Below are 27,953 nucleotides of genomic sequence, written 5' to 3'. Positions count from 1 at the left end.
TATTCAAGGATGAAACACACGAAGGGCAAATTTAGAACCAAAATATCTGATGAGCACCTTGAGAATTCATTGAGAATTGCTACTCCATCCTTGGAACCAGATATTGATGCGTTAGTTTATCAAAACCTGTGTCAAATATCACAATAGTTTTATGCTGCCCTCTTTTAAGTTTTATTTTAAAAACGTTTTACAAAAAAATTTGTTCGATGTTTTCTGCTCATCAGCTATCCTTATTGCTAGTGTATTTTATGTGCGGCCCCATTCCTCTTCTTCCAATGGGGCCCAGGAAGGTCAAAATGTTGGACAGCCCTACACTAGTAGAAATGTGTTCAACACTTTTCATTGTAAGTAAAGATACTGTTTTACACTGTATGTATCAGCTGACCGGCTTGTCAATTTTTTGTTGTTCATGTATGTATGACAACTTTGAATAAACTTTGTGTCATGTGACTGGCTAATCGCATTCACCTAATTTAAAGTCCCAGGGCGACTTTTTGTGTTTTGTTGTCTATATTGGGATAGAGGTGTTTTTTGGGTGACACCAGACCATTTTTCCCTTTTTCATTGTAAGGAAGTTCATTTTTTTCCCCAATCATTACTGTGGTAAAATCAACGTAGTTTTCTACCACATAAAATTTGAAGGAACAAGATGGAAACGTTTCCTTGAATGTACAAATTTCTAACAGTATATGTGGTGTTCATTCGGTAAAGTCCATTCATTCCAAAACTGATTGTTAAAAGCAAACATAATCTTGAACTGCTATTGAACGACATTTGAATGTACTGAGAATTTTCTATGAATTTTTGAACAAATTTGAAATTTTGTAAGAAATTCTACCAGTGTACGTATACACAGCTCTAAGCTAGCAATAAACCCATGGATTTCTTTCATTCTGCCTGCGGGCTGAACAAAAGAAATCCTGATTCCTCTATCCAGAGGAATAGACCAGAGAGCATAAAAATAGACCAGAAAGGGGAATCTTTTGATGAAATTTAGAAGTTACAGGGAGAAGCCATGGATTTAGAAAGGCAACTTTTTAACAGTTTTTCATGGATGGGAGAGATTAAAAATTGGGTAAAGTTTTTTTTTTTTTTTTTTTTTTATCTCCCCCCTTTAACCTAGTTATTATAGTAATGATATTCGTTATGTTCTTATTTCCTATTTCACTCCAGCTAGTCAGCATAAAAAGAACAAATTCAATAAATGTCCCTCATGACGGCTCCTCCCAGTGCTCCACATAATTTTGGTTTATGATAACAATAGTATACACAGCAGTTCAGAATATTCAGTTACCTTTAATAATTATAATAATATTAATAATTATACATCAGAAGCCAAAAAATAAGAAAAAGAAGAAAAGCGTGAACATTAAAGGTAGACAGACACTGGACACATGTAAGAATGAGTGAAAATAAGAGATTAGAGTGCCACATAAGGGTAGAGGAATGGAATATTCAGGAGGACAAGTCAGGAAACACATGGAACACGTGGGAGAACACAAGGGTCAGGGGATGTGGTTACATTATGGGATGGGAAAAATAGGAGTGGGGGTATATAGGGAGAGTGCAGTTAAAAATGAGATATGCTAATTATGACGTAACTTCGGTGAAGATAAAATAGACCAGTAATTTATACACACCACAGGCAGCGATTTTGTGAGCAGAAACAACATTCAGCCTAACAGTTAACCGGAATTAGCGGCAAACCCTTGCGTTTTGTTTATGTCACTAGTTACCAGTGAATTACTGGCCAACAGCCAACCCCTCTACACCTGTACAGCTGGAATGGTACAGAGGAGGCTGGCGCAGCAGCCTCCACGTTACTTTGACCATCAGCTGCTGCATTTCTAGGTATGCTGCAAGCCAGCAGTGCCATATAAATTCAGGCTTAGGGCCTGGAGGTTGCGATAAGCTGAAGAGCAGGGATAAGTCTTTTACTGGGCCCCCTTTCCCCTTAGCTCCAAAGTGACTGCATAGAGCACAGTGGTTTTAGTTTCAACAAAGATGCCTTGGGTTTGAATAAATGACAGGTACACTTTAATGGGAAAGGCATCAGTACATGTACAAGTGTACACAGAAGCATATATATAAAGGGCCTGTAACATGGATGTGGGCAATAAGTTGGGGCAGCTGTTGCAAGGAAAAAACTTGTACCACAAGTCCAGCATGTCACAAACCACACGCAGCAGGTGAGCATGAAATAAACTGCCTTTTTTTTTTTTTGGAAATCTGCCATGTTGTTTACTGAAAAACAGGGATGCAGAAAATTGAAAGCACTCACCCATAAACACACACACAGCACTTGGCAGCATATGACAAAGGGGTAGTAGCACCTCTGCCCCTACTTACTAATGATAGTGTATAGTTGGGAGTGCAAAGCCTGTGTCGAATCTCTAATCTGGGGGAGCATTGGAGTGATAGAGGCTGTCCTTATAGAAATATGAGTGTAAATTAAAGCTGCTAAAGGCTATAGGTGATTTGATATGTCACTGTGATTAACTATGCATGTCATCTACTATGTACAGGAGGGTTATATACATTAGTGTAAAGCATCTGGTGTGTACAAATGTTCTTCTGACTGAGTAGTGTACGGTGTATCTGCTGTGTAATAGTGATCTGTCGTTACAGAATTCTATATATATATGTTTTGATTTATAAAGACTGAACTTACATAATGAAAGGGTAAATTGTGTATTCTAATAATTTGGTCCTAAATGAGAATCGGGGATTTTCCCTGGTGCTTGATCTTGGCTCCATGATTGGTGTTTGATGTAAGTTTGGGTTGATTTCTAGCCCTATGATGTCACCCATATTAGACATGCCAGTTACACTCTTTTAATCCCATTACAGTGCCATGTAACAAGAGTCCTTCTGATTAGATAACCCCATTGACTCCACTCTTCCCGTGGGTTGAAAGGAGCAGATTTGTCTCCAGAAGAGTTAAAAAAGAAGCAGTTTTCGTTTCATCTCATTTCTCCTCCACAGTGGCAACTTCACAAATTCTTCTAAAGGCATACCAAAAAGACGCTGAAATTCTTCAGGGGAGAGATGTCGCTGGAGAAAAAAGCATGAAAAACACTTTAAGGAATGGTCTAGTAGCCAAAAAGTCCAAAATACGTTACAATATGCCTAGATAAATTCCACAGATACCTGAGGTTCTGCCCCAACCCTATTTCTCAGTCTGCCATACCAGTTCACTTAATTGACAGTGTCAAATATTGGCTACTAATAGGCATTAATCATGTAGTATCGCATTTTATAAAAACATACACTCACTGCATCCTTTAGTTGGGCACTTATATTCATGTGGAGTGTTCACCCAATATAATAAACAAAAAGCGATAGAGAATATATATGCACACTCAAAATATTTTACATTTTTTAGTTCAAAGTGAGTTTGTAGAGATAATAGACAGGCCAGCCCCCACAACATAATGATGAGTTGATGAAGCTTTATATTCTTCTTTCTCACCTCCAGTTGAGTCCTGTCTACACCAGGGGGCAGTTTTTGACGTCCTCTGTTTGCTATCATCAGTATCTCATAGGGGAGTACCTGGGAAAAGAACATTTCAATACACTTGAAAGACAAAATGTGATATACAAAATGGCTAGATCAGAACTGTCCAAATGGTGGCCATGGGACCTTCTTTTGTCAAGCAGCTGCATCCTTGCACTGTGCAGGACTGGTCAGTCTTGTAAATTACACAAAGAGATTAACTTTTCCTGTGTAATCATTAGAGCTCTTCTGCCAGTGATGGCTACCTGATCTGAATCAGAGTTTCGATGAGATGCTCTCCCTGTGTAAACTACAGGACTGAGCTGTCAGCTCAGTCCTGCTCAACATTAATTTGTGAATGGAAACTACTGCTGTAGTTGTTTGCACTTTGGCATCCTTGCCTATGGGTGTCACAGGATCTTGTACTTGCACTGCTATGACGCGTTGTACAGCCTTGAAAAAGGTATAGCAGAGATGTTAATTTAGATGCATCCTCCACTCGCTTGTAGATTCACACCACTAGCTAAGATTGTTGTCTGGCCTCTTCCATGTATATACACTGTATACTCATAATTCATGTTTGGGTACACACCTTTTGCTCCAGCATGCTGGGTAGAGAGTTTCCTCTGTCCATTCTGGACCTTTGTCCTTCTCCATTCTGTGGGATACAAAAATATGTCTAGCAGTTGTGATTCTTGGTGCTCACCTCCCAGTCTCTTCTGCTAAACCTTTCTATGTGGATGCTTACCTGGAATCCTGCGGAAACAGAAAAATCATGAGTAAAATTTCTGTTTGCTTAATTGTTTTACAGAACTCTTTATGCCCAGGGACAACTAGCAGTCAGTGGTGGATCAATATTGTAGTTTGGGAAAGGGATAACAACTCCAGTTCCTTAACAAAAATACAGACCAAAATTTTGAGACAAAAAATTAAAATTAGCTATGAAAACAATGCTTTAGGCAAAGAGAAATTCAAAACAGGTATTTCAAAATGTGGTTGGCAAGCTGGGTGCCCTCTCAACTTGTTATATTTCCTACAGAAGTTTGTTGCTCCACCGTTTCCATAATGAACACACAATTCTAGCACTGCTGGAGTTGGTAATTGTTGGTTTATTCTACATTATGGAGACTCTGCCAAGAAAAGTGTGACACCATAATATGCAGTTGGAGTAACTGCAGATTCTGGTGTGGCAGATTTAGGTCTGCTGTCCTCAGGAGATATAAGAATTCAGCATGTAACCTAGCTTGCAGTTCGAAGTGCCTTAAAAAGTATTCATACCCCTTGAAGTTTTCCACATTTTGTCATGTTACAATCAAAAACGTAAATGTATTTTATTGGGATTTTATGTGGTAGACCAACACAAAGTGGCACATAATTGTGAAAGAAAATGATAAATAGTTTTCAAATTTTTTTACAAATAAATATTTGAAAAGTGTGGTGTGCATTTGTATTCAGCCCCCCTGAGTCATTACTTTGTAGAATCACCTTTCGCTGCAATTACAGCTGCAAGTGTTTTTGGGTATGTCTCCACCAGCTTTACACATCCAGAGAGTGAAACTTTTGCCCATTCTTCTTTGCAAAATAGCTCAACCTCTGTCAGATTGTGTGGAGAGCGCCAGTGAACAGTAATTTTCAGGTCTTGCCACAGATTCTCAATTGAATTTAGATTTGGACTTTGACTGGGCCATTCTAACACATGAATATATTTTGCTCTAAACCAGGGATATGCAATTCGCGGACCTCCAGCTGAAGTCCCATCATGCCTCTGCCTCTGCCTCTGGGTGTCATGCTTGTAGCTGTCAGAGTCTTCCTATGCCTCATGGGAATTGTAGTTCTGCAACAGCTGGAGGTCCACTAATTGCATATCCCTGCTCTAAACCATTCCATTGTAGCTCTGGTTGTATGTTTAGGGTTGTTGCCCTGCTGGAAGGCGAACCTCTGTCCCAGTCTTAAGTCTTTTGCAGACTCTAACAGATTTTCTTCCAAGATTGCTCTTTATTTGGTTCCATTCATCTTCCCAACAACTTTCTCTGTCCCTGCTGAAGAAAAGCATCCCCACAACATGACGCTGCCACCACCATGTTTCACAGTGGGGATGATGTGTTCAGGGTGATGTGCAGTGTTAGTTTTCCGCCACACTTAGCGCTTTGCTTTGAGGCCAAACATTTTAATTTTTTTCTGACCAGAGCACCTTCTTTCACGCTTGCTGTGCCCCCCCCCCCCCCCCCCCAATGGCTTCTGCAAAGGGGGCTGCTTATGGCTTTCTTTCAACAATGGCTTTCTTCTTGTCACTCTTCCATAAAGGCCAGATTTGTGGAGTGCACGACCAATAAATGTCCTGTGGACAGATTCTCCTCCTGAGCTGTGGATCTCTGCAGTTCCTCTAGAGTTACCATGGGCCTCTTGGCTGCTTACCTGATTAATACTCTCCTTGCCCGGCCTATCAGTTTAGGTGGACGGCCATGTCTTGGTAGGTTTGCAGTTGTGCCATTCTCTTTCTTTTTTAGGATGATGGATTGAACAGTGCTCCGTGAGATGTTCAAACCTTGGGGTATTTTTTTTATAACCTAACCCTGCTTTAAACTTCTCCGCAACTTTATGTCTGCCCTGTCTGGTGTGTTCCTTGGCCTTCATGATGTTGTTTGTTTACTAAGGTTCTCTAACAAAGCTCTGAGGACTTCACAGAACAGCTGTATTTATACTGAGTTTAACCACGCCCAGCCTATAGCAGAATGACGGGCAGGCGGTGGTTCAGTTATCCTGACTGGGCGTCATATGACGTACAACAGGATAACAGCCGCCGCGCACCTGTGGGGGCGCGCATCACAATGATCGGTGGTGCGGTGTGTCAGTCTGCACTGATCTCGGTAAAGAGCCTCCTACGGAGGCTCTTTACCGCGTGATCAGCCCTGTCCAATCACAGCTGATCACAATGTAAACAGGAAGAGCCGTTGATCGGCTTTTCCCCACTCTCGTCTGACAGGCGCGAGTAGAGGAGAGCTGATCGGCAGCTCTCTTGACAGGGGGGGTTTGCGCTGATTGTTTATCAGCGCAGCCCACCCTCGGATGCCCATACTGAAACACCAGGGAAGCCCCTAACATGTGGATGGCCAGGTACATCCCCCATGCCCATCCACATCTGCCAACTTATGCCCAACATATGCCAATCAGTGCCCACAAATGGGCACTGACTGGCACCATTATAGAACTAATAAAATCAGTGATGCCACCCACCAGTGTAATCAGTGCCACCCATCAGTGGGACCTCCTTTCTCCTGCTGGTAATCTCTCCAGTGATTGAAAATGCTTTCTGAGCCCGAACAAAATGCTCATCCACAAATATATATAGTATACTTTTACGCCATGGCTCTCCAGTCATTATCTTCAGTTAGCGAGCTGATATATCCCCTTAACCACAACCTTTCCCAAGATTATCAGCCATGCTGGTCTTATCTAACCTGTTAAGCTATTTAGCATGCATCCCTGCTCACCTGTGCTTACTCTCTGCGGGTCAGGAGCATGGAACTCTGCAGACAGAAGCTGGAGAAGAGAAAAAAATTACTTTTTCTGCTTATAGATAAAATCTTACAAATTTGTTATATGTGGAATGCGTTATGTGCCACGTGAACCACATGTAACATTTTCTTAATTTGGACTCACCCTTGATAAGCTACTTCGTCCATAGCCAGAATGTATAGCTGTGAAAAGAGATGTTGAACATCTATAAGCCTGGTACAAAAGCCAAATATCTAAACTTTGTGATGTGCAATGAACTGGTAATAGGAAAGAACAAGTAAAACATGGACTATGTTGTCAAAACCATCTCAATTAAGTCTAAAGCCATTTGGCAAATTCAGCAGGGACCAGCCGTATTTCAATCCAAGTATGGGCTAGTTGCTTGTCATCAATCTGTCAATCAACTTCTGAACAACCAGCCAGTTTGGCTTTTTCTGAATGATCAGTGCTGCCAGCTATGGCCGGGAAGGCTCCCCACTGGCATAATACAATAGCTCAGTGGGAAGAATTCCCCCATCCACATCAAATGTGTGGATGGGCGAATCTACTCATTTTTTTGGTTTGACCCGGCTGTTGAACGAAAAAAAAGAGAAAAGAATCATGTATGGCCTGCCTAAGTCTTAGGTTTCCCATACAGGAACTAATCATAAGCCAAGCATAGCTAACTTTGCTATGTCTAGCTCACCCACCCAATGCTCACCTACCAACTACTCAAACATTTGTGAGGGTTTACAAAATACAGCTGGCACTTGACTGTAGTGATTGTATAGGTTTTTTTAGTCCCTAAAGTGCAAGGATTTTCCTGATGGTCTACCATTAAAATTCACGGAGGTCTAAAATTTTCTTCCAACAGAGGTCCGAATTGTATGTTTGATTTTTAATGGGACCTTGGGGCATCTACAAACGCAGCACGTTTTTGTGAGCACCGATTTTAAAAAAAGGGCCTGGGACTTATTTTTCTGCATTTTTGCATGCAAGACAGCCCACTGAAATAAATATGCTGCCTTCATGCAGAACACAGGTAGCAAAGATAAACCTAGCCTCAGATCTTTCAAATCAGAATTCCATCATTACAACAGTGTTCTCCTCCTTCACACTCCTGTCCTCTCCCCCCCCCCCCCGTTACATTCCTATCCTCATCCCCCCCCCCTTTATGTCACCTCTCTCCTCCTTTAGATTCCTCTCCTCTGCCCCCTTTATATCAGCCTCCTCCTTCTTTACATTCCTGTCATCACCCCCTTTACATTCCTAGCCTCATTCCCCCCCTTTATATCAGCCCCTTCCTCCTTCACATTACTGTTCTGAGCCCCCCTTCATATCATCCCCTTCACATCCCTGTCATCACCCCCCGCCCCCCATTGTATCATCCTCTCCTTCTCCTTCACAATCCTGTCCTCATCCCCCCTTTTTATCACCCCCCCTCCTCCTTAACATTCCTATCCTCATCCCCCCCCCCCCGTTATATCACCTCCCTACTCTTTCAGATTCCTGTCCTCAGCCCCCCTTTATATCACTCCCTCCTCCTTCACATTCCTGTTGTCAGCCCCTCCCCCCTTTGTATCACCCCCCTCCTCCTTCACATTCCTGTCCTCAGCCCTCCTGTCCTTATATCATACCCCTCCTCCTTCAGATTCCTCTCCTCAGCCCCCTCCTCCTTCACATTCCTGTCCTCACCCTTTACATTTCTGTCCTCAGCCCCCGTCCCATTCTTGTCCTCATTCCCCCTCTTTAGATTCCTGTCCTCAGCTCCCCCTCCCCCCTTATATTACCCCTCTCCCCCAGATTCCTGTCCTTGGCCCCCCTCACATCATCCTCAGCTTTCACCTCATCCTTCACAGCAGTGACATAACTCTCTTCAGTGTCCTACCAACACAGGGTGGAAGGTGGGAGGCACATCAGTCTAGAGCTGACATCGGAGACAGGACAGCTCCGGAAGGAGGGTAAAAACTGCACAACTTTTCCTGATAACCAGCTTCCGATTGGTTGCTAGCAACCAATCACCTGCTGCTTAACTTGAAAATTTCCCTTGGCAGCTCCCGCCCTCCATCCGGAGCTGTCCTGCCTCCAATGTCAGCTCTAGACTGATGTGCCTCCCGCCGTCTATCTGGAATTGTCCTGCCTCCGAATTTAGCTTGATGGGGATGACAGCAGTGATGGCGGCTAAGCGGAAGACCTGGCTCCTAAATGGTGGGACCATGGCCAGTCCAGATGGGACCGTGACTCAGGCCGGATCAGGATTGCGGTCTGCCATTTAGTGATGTCTGGTCTACTATAAGGATAAGAGAACTAAGGGCTTAAAGGGGAACTAAACTCATTGACCTTTTTTCCCAAAGCAGCTATAATAAAGGCATGCTGTGCATTTATAACTGTCCCAGCTACGTTACAGTCAAACTGTCAATCCATCAAATGGTTGGTGTCATAACTGATCACATTTGCAACACCATGGCAACTAGAGCTCAGAGTCTAAGATGGAAGCGTCCTTGGTTGTAAAGGATGGGAGGGTTTAGCTCAGCTTTGAAGGCAAGAATCCTGTTGAAGGCAACTACAATTTTCGGCAGTGTAATCTTCAGAAAAGGTGGGATAAATTCCATGCCTTTCCCTACCAAATGCCCACTACTGTTGAATAGTCACTAACATGTTGTCTTTTAGATTATAAGGTATTTGTATTATATGGACTGAGGTCAGATTGTGAAGGAGCAAGGTCTATATTGCATAGTGCCATGTTGCCAATAGAGAAGTAGGTCAATTATTATGCATCTTTGTTGTATTAAATACAGTATATGTTAGATTTGATGTAGCAATGAGGTAGCTGGAGACACGAAGAAGATATGACTTACCTGTGTAGATTGGTGTCCTGTCAGGCAGGGAGCGGGTTTTTCTTTTTGGAGTACCCCCTTTCATCATTTCCTCTTTTAGAATGAGTTTTCCTAGATTAGATTGGATCTGTATGTGAAAGATAATAAGTGTGAAGGATAAAAAACAGGAATGAAGGATAACCTTAAAGGACACTATTTACTTGTGGGCAAGTACCTAGGGCAGCCACCAATCACACAAGTAACCTATTGGTATTACTTTTTTGCATTCTGGCTCCATGTGATTGTGATACATATCTCTAATGTCAAAACCAAGCTATTAATACCAGTGGTAAGGATTAGGAAAATCTTCTTTGTCATGAAAACTTGCCCCTTTCCAGTCATTCCTGTGAAGACTCAAAAGGAAGGTGCCATTTTTGTGCCTTTCTTTACTGTTCACTGCAAAAACCGTACAGCCGGGGTGCAGACGATAAGGTTGTTGGCTTTATGTCAAGGTATCTTCTTTTACCTGTGCCTAGGACAGTATAACCCCTAAACATGGGCCATCTTACAATGATAATGTAAATGGTAGCATATATTTTTTTTAATTTTTACTCTACAATGACGGTCACCTTGTTTAGCTCCCTTATCTGTCGATGACTCAGTTCTTTCACATCTTCACTTTCTTCACTTTCCTCCTTCCCACGTTGAGACTCCCTGCGATATCGTCTCTCCGACTCTGCAGTGTTAAGAAGGTTCTTAGTCACCACCTTGACATGGGGCATGATGCATCATTACTCAAATATATAGCTGAGAGCCTGAGAAACACTCTTACCTACAACGGCCAAAGAAGGAGGACATGGCCAATAATCTGTCTCAATTTTTGCCAGCTGGTTTGGATCAGGAGGTTTTGCAGCTGGAAATTTGGAAGATTCAACTATGGGGTCATCAGAGAGCCTATGGGAGAGTGCTGACTCTGGAGGGCAAGAAAATATTGTTTTTAGATGGTGTTCATAGAGACAACAGCTATAACAGCACCTTATGTGACTGACAATCACAACAAGCCCAAAATGTCAGGTGCTTAAGGGACTTTGAGTTAAAGCAGTATGGCGGTATGCATTTTTCATACCTCTCTGTTTGTAGATTGGAGGTTTTTTGTACAAGTTAGGCTCTTTCTGGGAAATTTCTGTAAAGAACAAACGGAATAAATAATACATAAATATATATTTAAGTTAATATAGATATTCAGCGCAGCACCAAACCGCTTGAATTATTTAATACCATAATGAACAGAAAGGTGGCCAAGTGCTTAAAGTATATTTGAACCTTTATCCTGTAAAACAACCCATTTGGTTTAAAATAGAAACGCAAGGCATAACGTTTGTGTGTGTTTTTGATAGAGAAGGTAAGAGTAAGAACTCTCTCTGTTTTTTACTTCTACCTGGGACTTCATTTAGAGAGATTTACCCCCACTTCCTGACCTGATGACAACGTTTTATAAAACAGGAAGAGAGGACACAGACATAAAAATATGATAGGGGTTCTAGGAAGTTTTGTTTTTGACTGTATTACTGTTGGAGAGTTCCCCTCACTTCCTGTCTTGTAAAATCTTGTCAGCAGGACAGGGGGTCAAATCTTAAAGTGATTCTAAAGGCTGCTTTTTTTTTTTCTTTTTTTTTAATATATTATTTAAAATAGCAAACATGTTATACTTACCTCTTCTGTGCAGTTGGTTTTGCACAGAGCAGCTTGGATCCTCCTCTTCTTGGGTCCCTCTTTGTTGCTCTCCTTGTCTCTCTTATCGAGTGCCCCCATAGCCAGCAGCATTTTATGATGGGAATTGGAGCTGAGTCATAGCTCTGTGTGTTCATTCAGACACGGAGCCCCGACCCGACCCCGCCCCCTCTCTCCCCTGATCTTTGATTGACAGTCACGGGAGCTAATGACACAGCTGCTGTGTCTCAGCCAATCAGAAGGAGTGTCCCGAATGGCATAGACGTTCGTGGACATCGCTGGAGAGATATGGGGTATTAGGGGTTGCTGGGGTAGCTGATACACACAGAATTTTTTTTTTTATCTTAATGCATTAAGATAAAAAACCTTCTGCCTTTACAACCCCTTTAAGCAAACCATGTATGGGCAGGCTAAATGTACCCAAGTTGATCGATCGATCAACTTGGGTACAACCAACCTTTCGGATTTTACATGTGATTATTGTTAGAGTCTATTATAGCTGCTAGCAGTAAGCACTGTGTTCTCTCAGGGGAGATGGCTTCCCAGCCGGTAGAACTCAATAGGGGGAAACCTACTAAAAATGGATAATGCATATTCTGCTGCATCTCTGCATAGAAACCAATCAGCTTCCAGGTTTTTTTGTCAAAGCTTAATTGAACAAGCTGAAGTTAGAAGCTGATTGGCTACCATTCACAGCTGCACCAGATTCTGAGTGCTTCTGTTTTAGTAAATCTCCCCCAATGGCTCAGTGGGAGGGATTACCCCATCAAAACTGACTGTGTTGATGGCTGAATAGAGCGATTTTCTTTCTTGCAACCCGTGGTTGCAGGAAAGAAAATTACTCTATCTATGGCCGGCTTAATAGCAGTAAACAAATCTGGATAGCAGTAAAATCTGACATGGGTTCTAAAGTCTCGTACACATGGTACGATTGTTGGCAGGGGATTGTCTGTTAACAGACTGTTGTCCTAAAATCTTACCGTTAGTACGCTCCTTTTGACAATTGTCCAATTTTCCGCCAACAAATGTTGGATGGCAAGCTAGTAGATTTTCGGTTTGACGTCAGATTTCCGTATGGTCAGTATACAAATCCGTCACACAAAAGTTGAAAGTACAAACACGCATGCTCGGAATCAATGCTCACCAAACATGAAATTAGCAGAAGGGGCCCAAAGGGTGGCGCTTAAGAGCTGAAATTCCTCGTAGTACATCGCTATGTTTGTGTTTATGGCATGACAATTGTGTACCGTTAGTATGCAAGACAAGATCCTAGCACACACCTTTTTGACAAAAATCAGACGCTCGGTTGGCCAACAATCATACTGTGTGTACGAGGCTAAACCCTTCCCCACTCTATCCAAAACTAAAAACAATTTTATGGTTTTACATACTGTACACTAAAATATTAAAGCAGTATTAATTCCAAAACCAAAAATGTAGCGCAGTAGGTAGCGCGTCAGTCTCAATATATTGCAACTTATAAATCATTACATGTGGTAGGTGTATTAGTTTTCTTTTTTTAGGCTTTTTTCCCTCTGTTTTTACCTGGTGATCTAACCTCCTGTATTAGAGTGCCCCCACTCTGGATGAATGAGAACAGGGGCACAGCAGACAGCAGCATTGTCAGTCTGGGGGAGGGGAGTGTTAGATGCACCAGATTTAAATACAGGCGGTCCCCGGTTTACAAACAAGATAGGGTCTGTAGGTTTGTTCTTAGGTTTAATCTGTTTGAAAGTCAGAACTTGTTCAGAAAAAGCCTGGGGTTTACAGAGCTCAACTGCTTTAATTAAAAGTTATACAAGTGAACAAGTCAGAGCAGTGACTGCTTTCCCTCTTTGAATGGCTCCATTGGAGATTGAAAATAGATACATTCTGCATAAAAGGAGACAACTGCTGTTGTGCAATCTCCTTAGGTAACCCATAGTTTTCTGGGAATCCTTTGTTTTTTAATAAATGTTTATTTATAAAAGAAAGCTTGTACAGTATATAAATAGAAAATAGTTTTAAAACATCCATTTAAAAAATACATTTAAACTGTAAATGGTAATAAATAAATATAATAAAATGAACCTTAAATTATTTAAAGTGGAATTTTAGCTTACACCTAACTAGCCTTTAAACTGTCCCTTCCACCATCCTAACACCTATGTTAATCAACCTGTATAAGAAAGATGTATATACTTACATATTTTCAGGTGGCTCCAGTCCGATCCCCACTGGATGGGAGACCAGGTGCAGTCTCCCGTCCAGTCTTTACCAGACGTTGTCAGAGCGCTCTCTCCTCTCCCATGCAGCTGCCACTGGCTGACACGGGACGATCACATGACCAGACCATAGTGGCCTGAAATTAAAGTAAGTATATACATCGGGTTAGTCAGCATAGGTGTTCAGGGAAAAGGGGGGGGGGGGGGGCTCAGGGCCCAGTCAGTGCACTATTTGGCACGGCCACTTTTTTATCTCCTATTTAGTTTTCTCCCACATTTGTCACCTTTCACTTTTGTGTGTGTGTTTTCTCACAGATGAAGTGTGTGAGTCCTCAGACTTACCCTGATGTCTAGGGGGAGGATGTGTGGCCATCCGGTTCCTTCCTCCCCTGCCTCTATGGGGGTCTCTCTTCAGGAAAGCTCCCCTGACTTAGTATTCAAGGGTGGCTTTGGCTGCCTTAGAAGAATGGGGTCTCTCAGGCCTTCTGGCTAGGCAGACCATGAAAACCTATGTCTCCATCAGGAGCCTTGCACCCCGGGGGGTCAGGGTAGAAGTCCTACACTTTCGGGGGGTGGACTAAAGCACACGCCTTAAGTGCACTTTTTAGTGTGTTTCACATGCACGTTTTTTGTTCACTTACGTTTTTTTTTCATTCTAGGTTTTGCACCACCGCAGACTTGTAAAAAAATTTTAAAAAAGTGGGTGGAGGCAGATTTATGGCTAGTTAGGTGTGAACTGGAATTCCACTTTACATTTCCCTATAAAAGCTGAGGCAGTTTTATTTTCGGAGCAGAGACCTATCTCTGTGACATTTTTTACCTGGACAATGAAAGTGTTGCACTCCTGATCTAGGTGAGTTGCTTCCTCCTCGTTGGCCTTGTAGAGTAGAGCTGCTTACTATAGACTTGTTATCTGCCCAAAGTGCTGCAACCTGTTTAAATATCAAACAACATCAATTTAATCCCCTAAAACAGTGTACTCCAAAATGCAGCCCAAGGGGGGCCGAATGTGGCCCTTTTCTTGTCTTTATCCAGCCCTTGGGGCACTATTTCACCAACTGAGACCAATAAAGGGGCATCATTCCCCCTACTGACACCATCAACGGGGCACTATTCTTCTACTGATACCAACAATGGGGCACTATTTCTTCCATTAAATCCAATGAAGGCGTGCTGATGTTGGTTCATTTTCTACTCCCACTGGCTGCAGTCTGGCCCCCCTAAAGCCTGAAGGACAGTAAACTGGCCCTTTGCTTAGAAAGTTTGTAGACCCCTGCCCTAAAACATCAAAACCTGTGCTTTATCTTATTTGCCATAATAATTTTCCAAATCCAATGCCACCTTTCTAACTACTTTTACATAAGCGTCACTTCCAACATTCACAAATGTTTGGGTACTAAAAGGTATGGTGCTTTTCAAAGTTTGGTGTAGTCAAACTTTTGTCAAACTGGGGTATGATTTCAGCTCTGCAGATTAAAAGGAGAAATGTGATCCTTCATGATTTTATTGGCTTAAGGATCATATGTTTTGTTCATGGTGTATTTTATTTGTGCATGGTGTATTTTATTTGTGCATGGTGTATCTGTATTTTATTGTTTCATTAGGAGGATGCAGCAGTATGTATGGAATGTTATGTCTGTAAAGATTGAAAGCATTCCACATCTACCTTCAGTAGTATCAAAATGACATAAAAATGAACGGCACTACACTGCCATATTTGTGTTGCCATACATTGTGGAAATTGCGGTTCAGCAAGCATTACCACAATGTAATAATGTGAATACTATTTATATAATTGATGATTCCACTGCCCTACTTCATTATATTGGATTTGTCTGAACTTACCTCAGGTGATGGAGGAGGGGAAATTGACTTAGGAGACAGAGATCGCTGCAAAAGCAGAGAAAAGTGTCAAATCAACATATAGCAATCTGCTGTACACATTGTATCATTTTACAGGTTTTGGATTGAAGATTCCGAACGAACAAAAGAGTGAATGTTTGTGTAAACTGGTTTTAAAAATCGTGAGAATTTTTTTGGAGCTCATTCACAAATGCTTTGGTCTCTGAGGAGGGATTCACATTTTGATTGCTCTTCAGAGAGCATTTGACAGGTGGTGAGGTGGCACTAGTGTGAACAAGCCCTTAAACAATTCATATGTTGGATGAAGACTCACCTCACGGCTGCGGAGTGTCTCTGTGTTCTCCAGAAGTGTGTATGTAAAATGTGGTTCATAGATCATCAGGTCAGGACGCTCAATATCCAATATGGCCTTATCACGAGGAAGGGCTGCCAGATCCTTATAACCAATGACATGACTGTCCATGCGGGCCTGAATAGAGATCAGGAGAAGTTGCTAAAGCTGAATTCTGGGCACAAAACACTTACATTTGGATATATTCCTAAACAGCCAATAGCTCAATAGGTATCCCTAGTGGATATAAATTGAAATGCAAACCCAGAATATGAACCCAGCATGTCTGCCCACTAGACTACCTGCAGAAAACTCCAGGGGTGGATACAAGACCAGTCACCCGGCTCAAGGAGGGAGAGTGCAACAGTGACTGGTCTTTATTGTAAGATACTCCTGCACAGAGATAGAAGTTGTTTCAAGCTGGCTTACTGCACGACTGGAGGAAATATACAAAGTACCCCAAGATTCAAATGAGAACACATACAGTGCCTTGAAAAACTATTCATACCCCTTCAAGTTTTCCACATTTTGTGATGTTAAAACCAAAATGCAAATGTATTTTATTGGGATCTTATACGATCGACTAATGCTGTGTACACACGGCCGGACTTTCGACGGACTGAATCACGTCGGACTTTTCAACGGACTTTCGACGGACTTCCGTTGAATCGGTCTTGTTTACACACAATCACACCAAAGTCTGACGGATTCGACCGTGATGACGTACGACCAGACTAGTTCATAGCCAGTAGCCAATAGCTGCCCTAGCATCGGTTTTCGTCCGTCGGACTAGCATACGGGCGAACGGATTTTTCGACCAGACTCAAGTCCGTCAGAAAGATTTGAAACATGTTCTAAATCTAAAGTCTGTCACATTTCCGACAGAAAAGGTCCGCTGCAGGTCCGATGAAGCCCACACACGGTCGAATTGTCCGACGGATTTGTTCCGTCGGACAAGTTTGGTCAAAAAGTCTGACCGTGTGTACACGGCATTACACAAAGTTTCACATAATTGTAAAGTGGAAGGAAAATTATAAATATTTTTTACATTTTTTTTTACAAATAAATACCTGAAAAGTGTGGCGTGCATTTGTATCCAGCCCCCTTTACTCTGATACCCCTAACTAAAATCTAGTGGAACCAATTGCCTTCAGAAGTCACCTAATTAGTAAATAGAGTCCACCTGTGTTTAATTTCAGTATAAATACAGCTGTTCTGTGAAGCCCTCAGAGGTTTGTTAGAGAACCTTAGTGACCAAACAGAATCATAAAGGCCAAGGAACACACCAGACAGGTCAGGGATAACGTTGTGGAGAAGTTTAAAGCAGGGTTAGATTATAAAAAAAATATCCCAAGCTTTGAACATCTCATGGAGCACTGTTCAATCCATCATCCGAAAATGGAAAGAGTATGGTACAACTGTAAACCTACCAAGACATGGCTGTCCACCTAAACTGACAGGTCAGGCAAGGAGACCATTAATCAGAGAAGCAGCCAAGAGGCCCATGGTAACTCTGAAGGGGCTGCAGAAATCCACAGCTCAGGGGGAGAATCTGTCCACAGAACAACTATTAGCAATGCACTCTACAAATCTGTTTTTTATGGAAGAGTGGGAAGAAGAAAGTCATTGCTGAAAGAAAGCCATGGTGAAAACACCATACCCACCATGAAAAATGGTGGTGGCACCAGCAGGGACAGGGAAGCTTGTCAGAGTTGATGGGAAGATGGATGGAGCCAAATACAGGGCAATCTTAGAAGAAAACCTGGTACAGTCTGCAAAAGACTTGAGACTGGGGGTTCAACTTCCAGCAGGACAACAACCCTAAACATACAACCAGACTTACATTGGAATGGTTTAGATCAAAGCATATTCATGTGTTAGAATGGCCCAGTCAAAGTCCAGACCTAAATCCAATTGAGAATCTGTGGCAAGACCTGAAAATTACTGTTCACTGGCGCTCTCCACACAATCTGACAGAAGCTCTCTATCCAATCTTGCAGAGCTTGAGCTATTTTGCAGAGAAGAATGGGCAAAAATGTCACTCTAGATGTGCAAGGCTGCTAGAGACATCCCCAAAAAGGCTTGCAGCTGTAATTGCAGCAAAAGTGGGTTTCTACAAAGTATTGACTCAGGGGGGCCGAATACAATGGCACGCCACACTTTTCACATATTTATTTGTAAAAAATAATGAAAACCATTTATCATTTTCCTTCCACTTCACAATTATGTGTCACTTTGTGTTGGTCTATCACATAAAATTCCAATAAAATACATTTATGTTTTTGGTTGTAACAAAACAAAACGTGGAAATTTCAAGGGGTATGAATACTTTTTCAAGGCACTGTATGGCTTTATATTTTAATTGAGATGTGAGTATTCCTACTCCATTCTGAACCAGAGTTTAGGGAATTGGTGGCAGTTCCAGTCTACAGTGTCAGTCAGATGTGATGGCGTTTAATAGAGGTGAATATCTCTTTGCTTTGTTTGGTCATGTTAAAGTACTGTGATTGATACATAAAGTTTTATGACTCCATATAAACGATATGAATGCTAAATGGAGCAGTGTGAAAAAAATGTTACACCACCTGAACCAAGACAGGGTGAGGTTTCTCCAGTCAATTTAAATCTGCACAACAGTGAGAGATGAGTAGATGAGTGGCCTCGTAATGTTAGGCTAGGTCTGCTGTAATATACGCACTCAAATTCTGGATATGATTATGTGCCCACCAGAATGGGAAGGTTTTTTTGGGATAGATATGTTCAAGGCTTCCTATTTTGTGAAATTTGTTCTATATTTGACCTGCAATAGGTTCAGAAAGGATGTGGAAAGCTGAGTGATGAAAAAAATAAGTTTGTCGACCTAAGCTGTTATTTTGTTGTGTCCTGATGTTCTGATAAGTTTAATTATGTTTTTATCACCCCTTATGAACCATAGGAAGGGTTCTAGTGTGAGACAATTATTAGTGAAGGAAGCAGGCCAGTATCATTAACTTTACCTGCAGCAGTTGGTGATGAATAGAGTGCGGACATCAACGTCATTATGTGTTCCCCAAGCCAGTATGTTTTACAGTTGACTGCATGAATTTCCAGTCAACGCTTTTAGTAGAAAGCAATGACAGGGGGTTGGGTTAACATTTGGTGGCATGTATGACGCTTACGACTCTTGTAGTGTATTCTTGCCATTCCTGTAAAGGTATGCACCATACTTGATGGACATACATTATATTGTCAAAAGTATTGGGATGCCTGCCTTTACATGAACTTTAATGGCATCCCAGTCTTAGTCAGTAGGGTTCAATATTGAGTTGGCCTACCCTTTGCAGTTATAACAGCTTCAACTCTTATGGGAAGGCTCTCCACAAGGTTTAGGCGTGTGCCTATGGAGTGCTTGACCATTTTTCCAGAAGCGCATTTGTGAGGTCAGGCACCGATTTGGACGAGAAGGCCTGGCTCGCAGTCTCCGCTCTAATTCATCCCAAAGGTGTTCTATCAGGTTGAGTTCAGGACTCTGTGCAGGTCAGTCAAGTTTCTCCACCCCAAACTCACTGATCCATGTCTTTATGGGCCTTGCTTTGTGCACTGGTGCGCAGTCATGTTGGAACAAGAAGGGGCCGCCCCAAACTGTTCCCACAAAGTTGGGAGCATGAAATTGTCCAAAATGTCTTGGTATGCTGACACCTTAAGAGTTCCCTTCACTGGAACTAAGGGTCCAAGCCCAACCCCTGAAAAACAACCCCACGCCATAATCCCCCCTCCACCAAATGATTTAGACCAGTGCACAAAACAAGGTCCATATAGACATGGGTGAGCGAGTTTGGGGTGGAGGAACTTGACTGGCCTGCACAGAGTCCTGACCTCAACCCGATAGAACATCTTTGGGATGAATTAAAGCGGAGACTGCGAGCCAGGAATTCTTGTCCACATCAGTGCCTGACCTCACAAATGCACTTCTGGAAGAATGGTCAAACTTTCCCATAGACACACTGCTAAACCTTGTGGACAGCCTTCCCAGAAGAGTTGAAGCTGTTTTAGCTGCAAAGGGTGGGCCAATGCAATATTGAACCCTACAGACTAATGCCCCGTACACACGGTCGGACTTTGTTTGGACATTCCGACAACAAAATCCTAGGATTTTTTCCGACGGATGTTGGCTCAAACTTGTCTTGCATACACACGGTCACACAAAGTTGTCAGAAAATCCGATCGTTCTAAACGCGGTGACGTAAAACACGTACGTCGGGACTATAAACGGGGCAGTGGCCAATAGCTTTCATCTCTTTATTTATTCTGAGCATGCGTGGCACTTTGTCCGTCGGAATTGTGTACACACGATCGGAATTTCCGACAACGGATTTTGTTGTCGGAAAATTTTATCTCCTGCTCTCCAACTTTGTGTGTCGGAAAATCTGATGGAAAATGTCCGATGGAGCCCACACACGGTCGGAATTTCCGACAACACGCTCCGATCGGACATTTTCCATCGGAAAATCCGACCGTGTGTACGGGGCATAAGACTGGGATGTCATTAAAGTTCATGTGCGTGTAAAGGCAGGCATCCCAATACTTTTAACAATATAGTGTATATGTTTTGCACACTCAGGAAGAGTCTGCTATCAAGTATTTTTAAAAGGAATTTAGGGTCTACATACAGTAGGGCAATTGGGAGGGATCCTGTAATGGGAAAATCCTTGTCTTCCCTGGGAATAACTGCTATGTGTGCACATTGACAAGTGTATGGCCTCTCAAGATGAAGTTACAGTGATACCTCGGTTCACAAACTTATTTTGTGAAACTAATCTGGTCGCGAACCGAATTGGTCGCGAACCCAGGCAAATTTTCCCATAGGGTTTAATGTAAATCAGGTTAATCTGTTCTGATATTTTTGTTTTGTTTTTGAACCACAAAAATATGAAACAAAGTACAGTACAGTACATTATGAAGAGAGAGAGAACACTATCCTTGCTAGAGACGACTTCTGGCGTGGAGGAAGGCGGGTGGGAGGTGGTTATTGTTCGGAGGGAGAGTCCCTCTCCATAAGGACATTGGGGAGATCTCCTTCAGGGGTTTCCTCTCTTCTTTGTCTCTTAGCTGCAGGCTCAGTTTTGGTGGAAAATCTGTCCAATGTCACTTGTCTTTTCCTGCGCTGCATAACCCTCCAGAAATGAGAGACCACATTATCATTCATCAGATTTAACACTCTGTTCGTTACAGTTATGTTGGGGTGGTGCTTCTCAAAAAAATCATGGCACTCATTCCATTTTTCAATAATGGATCTTATGGCATCACTGCTAACCTCCTCCCTGTCTTACGGTGGGCGCGAACACCTCGTTCCATGAACAATTGCCTTGTGACCCAAACTTTCACATTGGTCCTCCACATGACAGGCAGTCTGGCCTTGTTCACATTCTGTTCCCTGAATGCATGAAGGGTCTGGGAAGGGTGCACCAGTAGTGGTTTAATCTTCAGATTGGCGCTTGCGATCACACACAGCAAAAGGGTCAATCTGTCCTTCATGGGCTTGTGCCCCGGCAGTGCCTTTTCCTCCTACATGATAAAGGTTCTGTTTTGCATCTTTTTCCAGAAGAAGAACTGTTTCATCACAGTTGAACACTTGTTGAGCGACGTATCCTTCTGTCTTCATGAATTCTGCAAATTCTTTCTTGTAGGCATCTGCACCGGCCTTGTCAGAACTGGAAGCCTCACCATGTATTGTCACACTGTGGATGCCACTTCTCTTGCGGAATTTTTCAACCCACCCTCCACTGGCTTTAAATTCTTCACTTGCTGCACTTGTAGAGGGTTTTTGCAGTAAATCACTGTGCAATTTCTTGGCTTTTTCACAGAACATAGCTTCACTAATACTATCACCCACCAGCTGTTTCTCATTCAACCACACTTACAAAACTTTTTCCACCTCTTCCAGCGCTTCCGTCTTCTGCTTGGTTAACATCATTACTCCTTTTGCCACATCAGCTCCTTTGATGGCAGCTTTCTTCTTCAAAATAGTCAAGATTGTCCACTTCGCCATCTTGTACTCCGAGGTCAATCATGCTTTTCTACAATTTCCTTTTTCAGCTCAATGGTTATTTTTTTCACAACCTTATTCTTACAATTCCTGCTCTGAACAGTCTTGTCACCATCATTCCTGCTCTGCACTTTCTTTTTACCACCATGCTTGCTCTGCACATTCTTGTCACCTGCATTACTGCTCTGCACATTCTTGTCTCCTGCATTTCCACTCTGCACATTCTTGTCACCTGAATTTCATCTCTGCACATTCTTGTCACATGCATTTCCGCTCTGCACATTCTTGTCACCTTCATTACCGCTCCGCTCTTTCTTGTCACCTTCATTACCACTCTGCATTTTCTTGTCACCTTCATTACCGCTCTGCACATTCTTGTCACCTGCATTACCGCTCTGCACATTCTTGTCACCTTCATTACCGCTCTGCACTTTCTTCTTACCACCATGCTTGCTCTGAAGAGTCTTGTCACCTTCATTACTGCTCTGCACTTTCTTCTTATCACCTGAATTTTCTGTGGAGCCATACTGGATGTCCGGTACAGTACAGTACAGTATGTGATAAAAAGCACACAAAAATTTTTTAGAGCAAGTGTGCACAAGGATGTACAGTACTATTCAGTATGTGCTATAAAGCACACGAAAAAGCTTCTCCAACACTTCTCAACACTGTAAGTATCTTCACAGTACACTTTCAGTGTCTCTCTGTGACCGCAATCTCACCTACAGGAAGTCGTGACCACTTGTCAGAGCAGAAAAGATGGCCGCGCCTTGTGTTCGTGAACCGAAGCGGAGTTTGCGTACTGAAGCAAATTTTTGTGAACTCTTCTGTTCGCGAACCGAGTTGTTCGTGAACGGAAGCATTCATGAACTGAGGTATCACTGTATATGCTTGTAGAAAATGTTTTTAGAGGTCTTTAAAAGTCTCGTAATACGTAATGGAGCACCCATTGGGTCTTGATGCTTTCCTAGTGTTTGTGGACGCTATATAATTCTCTAATTCTGTAGCTGCCTCTTCAAAGATTTCATTAAGATCCTAATTGCTTTTGGTATCAATGGGAGTCATGATTCTGTCAAACAGGGTTCTGTATATATTTCTCTAGTGGTTTCCTAGCCTGTTCCCTTTACTGAGTGAAAGCTATTTTTTTTTTTTAGCATCTGTCAAGGAAGTTGTTTTTGCTGTTTTTATATGGTACATAAATCAAGAGAAAGAAGATGAAAAAGACATAATTTGTGCCTAAATTACAAGTTAGATTTAGCATCTAGCAGAGTATGTGTATTCATAGCCAAGAAGGAGCCTTATACAACCTTCTGACAAGGACCGATCTAGGAATCAAACCAATTATTCCAGAAACCGGTTCAAACGTTGCCTGTTTCTAGTGGAAGAAAAGCTCATTAAAGAGGACCCACTGGTGGTGCAGTCTCTTCCGCTGTATTACAACTGAACAAATTGCCTGCTATAATGTACAGGCTCTCTTAAACTGGCAAGTATTTGCACTGAAAAAAATAGAAACATGGGTTTGCATACCCACGCACCAATGGCCAAGAAAAGGAAGAAAAATTCCACCTTTGTTAATTGTGAAATGTCATGAAAAGAAAGAAAAAGCAAATAAGTGTACGTGTATTTACTTATAGGATGGAAAGCATGAGCCCTAGTTCTATAAAAGAACAAAAGATGGGAGGATACACAGATTAGCTATACAACTGTCCTAATCTGATACTCTTTTCTATCCTGTGTCTATAGTATAGGAATGTCAGGTAGATGGTCACTATCTACAAGGAAACCTCCCTCTCTCAAACAATTTGACTGGCCAATTACCATGTTATGGTGTCTTGCATCCAAGCCACTGGTTGGTCTCAGTCAAACAATAGCTCTCATAACCTCATTGTAAACTGCTTCTTCACTATCCTAGTAAACCATATGACCCAAGTGACACCCAAAAATAACGGTGTAAAAATAACTTAACTCTACATGTTTCGCTGACTAAATGAGCTTCGTTGGGAGTACCAAATAGTGCACCAAATCAATAAAGTAAAAATAGGACCCTGATAAGGTCCACCATGATGATTAAAGGAAAGAAAATGGCAAACATTTGTTTGGTCACCCTGTATTTATATCGTCATGAGCAAAATGGCCGCCATGCAGCCACGTGCAATCATGTACGTGCCGTCATTGTGCAATTGCACCATGATGCGTTCGTACATGTACAAATTTTTTTCTGCCATTCTATCTATTAGCTACAACACCATCTATCAGACTATCTGAGACGTTTTCTGGTAATATTGTCCTAAATGTCAAATGAAAATTGATCACTCCTCACGCCATCTCTTCTGCTGTATGTCAGGGTATCAGACTTGTGCTTACCAGTGCAATGCATCTTTGTTGAGCAAGTCCATTTGTTCTGCTCCAGGGATTCACTATATCATCATTCTGCAGGGTTGTATGTCAGGTTGGATTTGTGTAATGACATCAAAGGCTGTGTCTTTTGGCTACAAGATTTTAGCTGGGGGCCTCATCGCCTTATGTCATTTTTAAATTTTTGTAACGTTCTTGCATATTGTATATGTATTAGTAGAGGGGTGTCAAACTCAGTTTCATCTCGGGCCCCATCAACAGTATAGTTGCCCTCAAAGGGCTGATTGTATCTGGGGTGCTCTATGTACAAAGTGTAGGGTTCAGGGGTGCGCTATGTACAGAGGCAGAGTTCACGGGTACGCTATGTACAGAATGCAGGGTTTATGGGTGCGCTAAGTACAGAGTTCAGGGGTGTACTGTGTACAGATTGCAGGGTTTATGGGTGTGCTACATACAGAGTTCAGGAGTGTGCAGGGTGTGCAACCCCAACCCCAATCCCCCCCCCCCCCCCCCAAGCTTCCTCGCATCTCTTTCTACTACCTGGCCCAGCTCTAGTACCTCCCTCTGTAGGCGACTCTTCCTCGCCTTGCAGGAAGATCGTTCTCTCCCTAAAATCCAGGATATCTGTCCCAGCCATGCCCCACCGTGAGTGCGTGCAGGGATCTGTTAGAATCGCTGAGAGCAGAGCTGTCTCTTGTAAACACAGAACGGTTCTGTGTTTACAAGTGATAGCGGGGAACGGGAGCTGAATGTGAGAGCCGGAGGTGGTGGAATGAAGTTCTGCCACTTTCTGACTGCAAAACTGGGTGCGAGGGCCACATGACAAAGCCTGGCAGGCTGTATTCGACATATGTATATTTGTATAGCTAAAGGCAATTTTTTTTTGTTTTGATCGAATGTAGAGGGACTAGAACACCTGTCAGGATTTTATTGCTGCCTGTGCCCCCACTAGGGGGATTCACTCTCTCTGTTTGTCCTGGTGACTAATATTACCGAGAGTGGAAGTCAAATTTGGAGTTGTCACCAGAACTGGAATAGATAGCAAATCTTGCAAGGGAGACACTAGATCTGGTGACCCTGGCATGATAACCAGATTTTCCCTTTCTTTGAAGGCATTTTATCTCACTTCCACTACATCACCTGATGGTAAACAAAAACGAAAAGTTTATTTTCACTTTTTTCAAGTCTACACAAAGTATATAATGTAGAAATAAAACCCTCCTCCAGCTAAAACATTTTATTTTGGTTATGGATAGAGTGAGAAAGAATCAGAACCCCTGTCAGGTTTTTATTTCTGTATGCTCTATTGGTGAGATTTTGCTTCACTTCCTGTACTGGTAATGTTGTCACTGAGACAGGAAGTGAGGGGAAAACAAAAGCAGATGGAGGTTTTTACCTTTCTCAATTTATTTCGAAAAACATTTTTGGCTGGAGTTACGCCGTGTACACACGAGCAGACTTTACGGCAGACTTGGTCCGATGATCTTTCCGACGGACTTTGTAGCGTAGGTGCGCCGGACTTACAAACAGACGGACTTGGACACACAGGATCACACCAAAGTCCGACGGATTCGTACGTGATGACGTACGACCGGACTAAAATAAGGAAGTTGATAGCTAGTAGCCAATAGCTGCCCTAGCGTCGGTTTTAGTTCGTCGGACTAGCATACAGACGAGAGGATTTTTCCACCGGACTCGAGTCCGTCGGAAAAATTTAAAACATGTTTCATTTCTAGGTCCGTCGAACTTTTGGGAAAAAAAGTCAGCTGGAGCCCACACACGATCAAATTATCTGACGGAGTATGGTCCGCCGGACCAAATCTGCCGTAAAGTCCGCCGGTGTGTACACGGCATTAGTCTACCTAAAAAATTGCAACTTTAGAAGACAGACTATCTTTTCTGCATGATCAGAGAGCACAGTGGTCCTTTGTGCAGAGGTGCCTACCTTAACACGGTTTCACATGATTTCATAACATACTGTAATTAAAAGTTAAATTCCTAATATCTATTGCTGTGGAAAGACCAAAGCCAACAGATGACTCACAGTGATAGTAGAGGGGGAACCCGGTACACTGGACCCTCTGGAGGAAGTGACACTGCCAGGAGATGTAAGGGGGGTCTGAAAATACAAAGAACAATACTGATATACATATATGCATTATTAGACACTAGTTGTTAAACACAATGGCATTCATTTATGGAATGCAAATGAAATTGATTATTGTGTCTGTGGCAAGCATTCACATCCTAGTTGTCATTTTTCTAATGACAGTTAAAGTGCCAATGAAAATTTGAGGAAGTTTTGAGGATCCTGTTTTTCTCAGCCAGACTGAGCGACTAACTAATGTCACTGAGCACCTAAAAACATTGGATGGCAAGGCTCAGTCAGGAAACAGTTATTGGATAGGTTGTAAGACCTTTTTTATGTGCTAATTGCTGATGGTTTCCCTTTGATAAATTGGCTTGGAGGAATCTTACGGATCCCTTCCCTGCACTACTTACTCACTGACAACTCAGTTGGAAGCAGAGGGGACAGGAGTGATAGTTTTTTTTAGAGGGCAGGGACACTGGGATACTGCAGGCATGTTAAGTTGGTTCCTTTTATGAACTTATCTGTAATTCCTCGCTGCCCCAGCTCCCTAAAAAATGTATGGTGCTTGTTATCAGCCTACAGCTATAATTTATTGTTTAGACCAGTGTTACTCAAACTTTTTTGTTTTGCAGCACACAAAAAAGATCTAAACATTTTTGTGGCACACCTGAAAAGATTTAACAATTACATAACAACTTATTTATTTTTACATATGTTTTTACATTTAAATTTTATGTGAAGAATGTGCCTGCTTTCAAGAGCAAATCAGATTGAAGCGAGGTTCAGTTCACAAGGATTAACAACTGATTTTCACTTCCTATAATACAGCTAGATTCCTACAAAGTTGTCTATTGAGAGGGGCAGAAAATGGAGCAATTTGAGGTGGAGATAAAATAGTAGACATGTGCATTCGTTTTCGTCCGAATGCATTTTCGTCCGAATTTCGGGTATTTTCGTTATCGTTTTAACAAACGATAACGAACGCGCAGAATCCAAAAACCGAAAGATCTGACATAAACAAATGCTTTATTTTCGTTTTTGTTGCAACAACAGTTCGATATAGATAGGAGGTTCGACATGACGCTGACAATAGCAATCTGTGTCCATCGAACCTGTGGTCGAATGTGCCTAACCTTAACTCTATTAGTCCAAGATTATTCTACATAGAGAGAAAAGATTCGACATAGAGAGAAAAGATTCGACATTATAGAGACAATAGCAAAAAAGGTCGAATGTGCCTAACTTAACTCTATTAGTCCAAGATTATTCGACATAGAGAGAAAAGATTCGACATGAAGATTCAACGAAGCAATCGCCGCGAGCCGACATTTTTGGTCAAATGCTCCACCCAAAGGCTATAGAAGAATTCTAATGTTGGTTGACTAGTAATAATAATTAACAAATATAATTATTACTAGTGTCATACAACATTAGAATTCTAGGGGCGTAGTCTCGACATGGCTGAGTGAGGACGTCTTTCTGAGGAGCTCCTGGCCTGACCCGTCCATTACCAGCTTTTAACCACACATACTCTGCTTGTTTTAC

At 42.2% G+C, this 27,953-nt stretch overlaps 1 protein-coding gene across 2 annotated transcripts in view; it reads right to left on the bottom strand.

The window, feature by feature from the left end:
- Nucleotides 1-1,276: 1,276 nt before the first annotated feature.
- Nucleotides 1,277-27,953, bottom strand: part of DMTN (dematin actin binding protein) — a 93,090-nt gene continuing 66,413 nt past the window's right edge. The window contains exons 4-17 of one of the 2 annotated variants that reach the window (XM_073622262.1): nucleotides 26,361-26,435; nucleotides 15,919-16,074; nucleotides 15,588-15,632; nucleotides 14,563-14,674; nucleotides 10,934-10,990; nucleotides 10,640-10,780; nucleotides 10,437-10,543; nucleotides 9,850-9,955; nucleotides 7,157-7,194; nucleotides 6,988-7,036; nucleotides 4,245-4,252; nucleotides 4,089-4,154; nucleotides 3,473-3,553; nucleotides 1,277-3,054 (exon numbers count right to left, since the gene is read on the bottom strand). In XM_073622262.1, coding sequence (XP_073478363.1) covers nucleotides 2,941-3,054; nucleotides 3,473-3,553; nucleotides 4,089-4,154; nucleotides 4,245-4,252; nucleotides 6,988-7,036; nucleotides 7,157-7,194; nucleotides 9,850-9,955; nucleotides 10,437-10,543; nucleotides 10,640-10,780; nucleotides 10,934-10,990; nucleotides 14,563-14,674; nucleotides 15,588-15,632; nucleotides 15,919-16,074; nucleotides 26,361-26,435 — 1,155 coding nt within the window. In that variant the 3' untranslated portion in view covers nucleotides 1,277-2,940. Of the gene's footprint in view, nucleotides 3,055-3,472; nucleotides 3,554-4,088; nucleotides 4,155-4,244; nucleotides 4,253-4,298; nucleotides 4,388-6,987; nucleotides 7,037-7,156; nucleotides 7,195-9,849; nucleotides 9,956-10,436; nucleotides 10,544-10,639; nucleotides 10,781-10,933; nucleotides 10,991-14,562; nucleotides 14,675-15,587; nucleotides 15,633-15,918; nucleotides 16,075-26,360; nucleotides 26,436-27,953 lie in introns of those variants that run through there. The other variant, XM_073622263.1, reaches the window with a different exon arrangement.

The sequence above is a fragment of the Aquarana catesbeiana genome, linkage group LG03, assembly GCF_042186555.1.
Source record: "Aquarana catesbeiana isolate 2022-GZ linkage group LG03, ASM4218655v1, whole genome shotgun sequence".
Lineage (NCBI taxonomy): Eukaryota > Metazoa > Chordata > Amphibia > Anura > Ranidae > Aquarana > Aquarana catesbeiana.
Note: the sequence above shows the minus strand (reverse complement) of the source record. Positions and strands in the feature narration are given on the sequence as shown.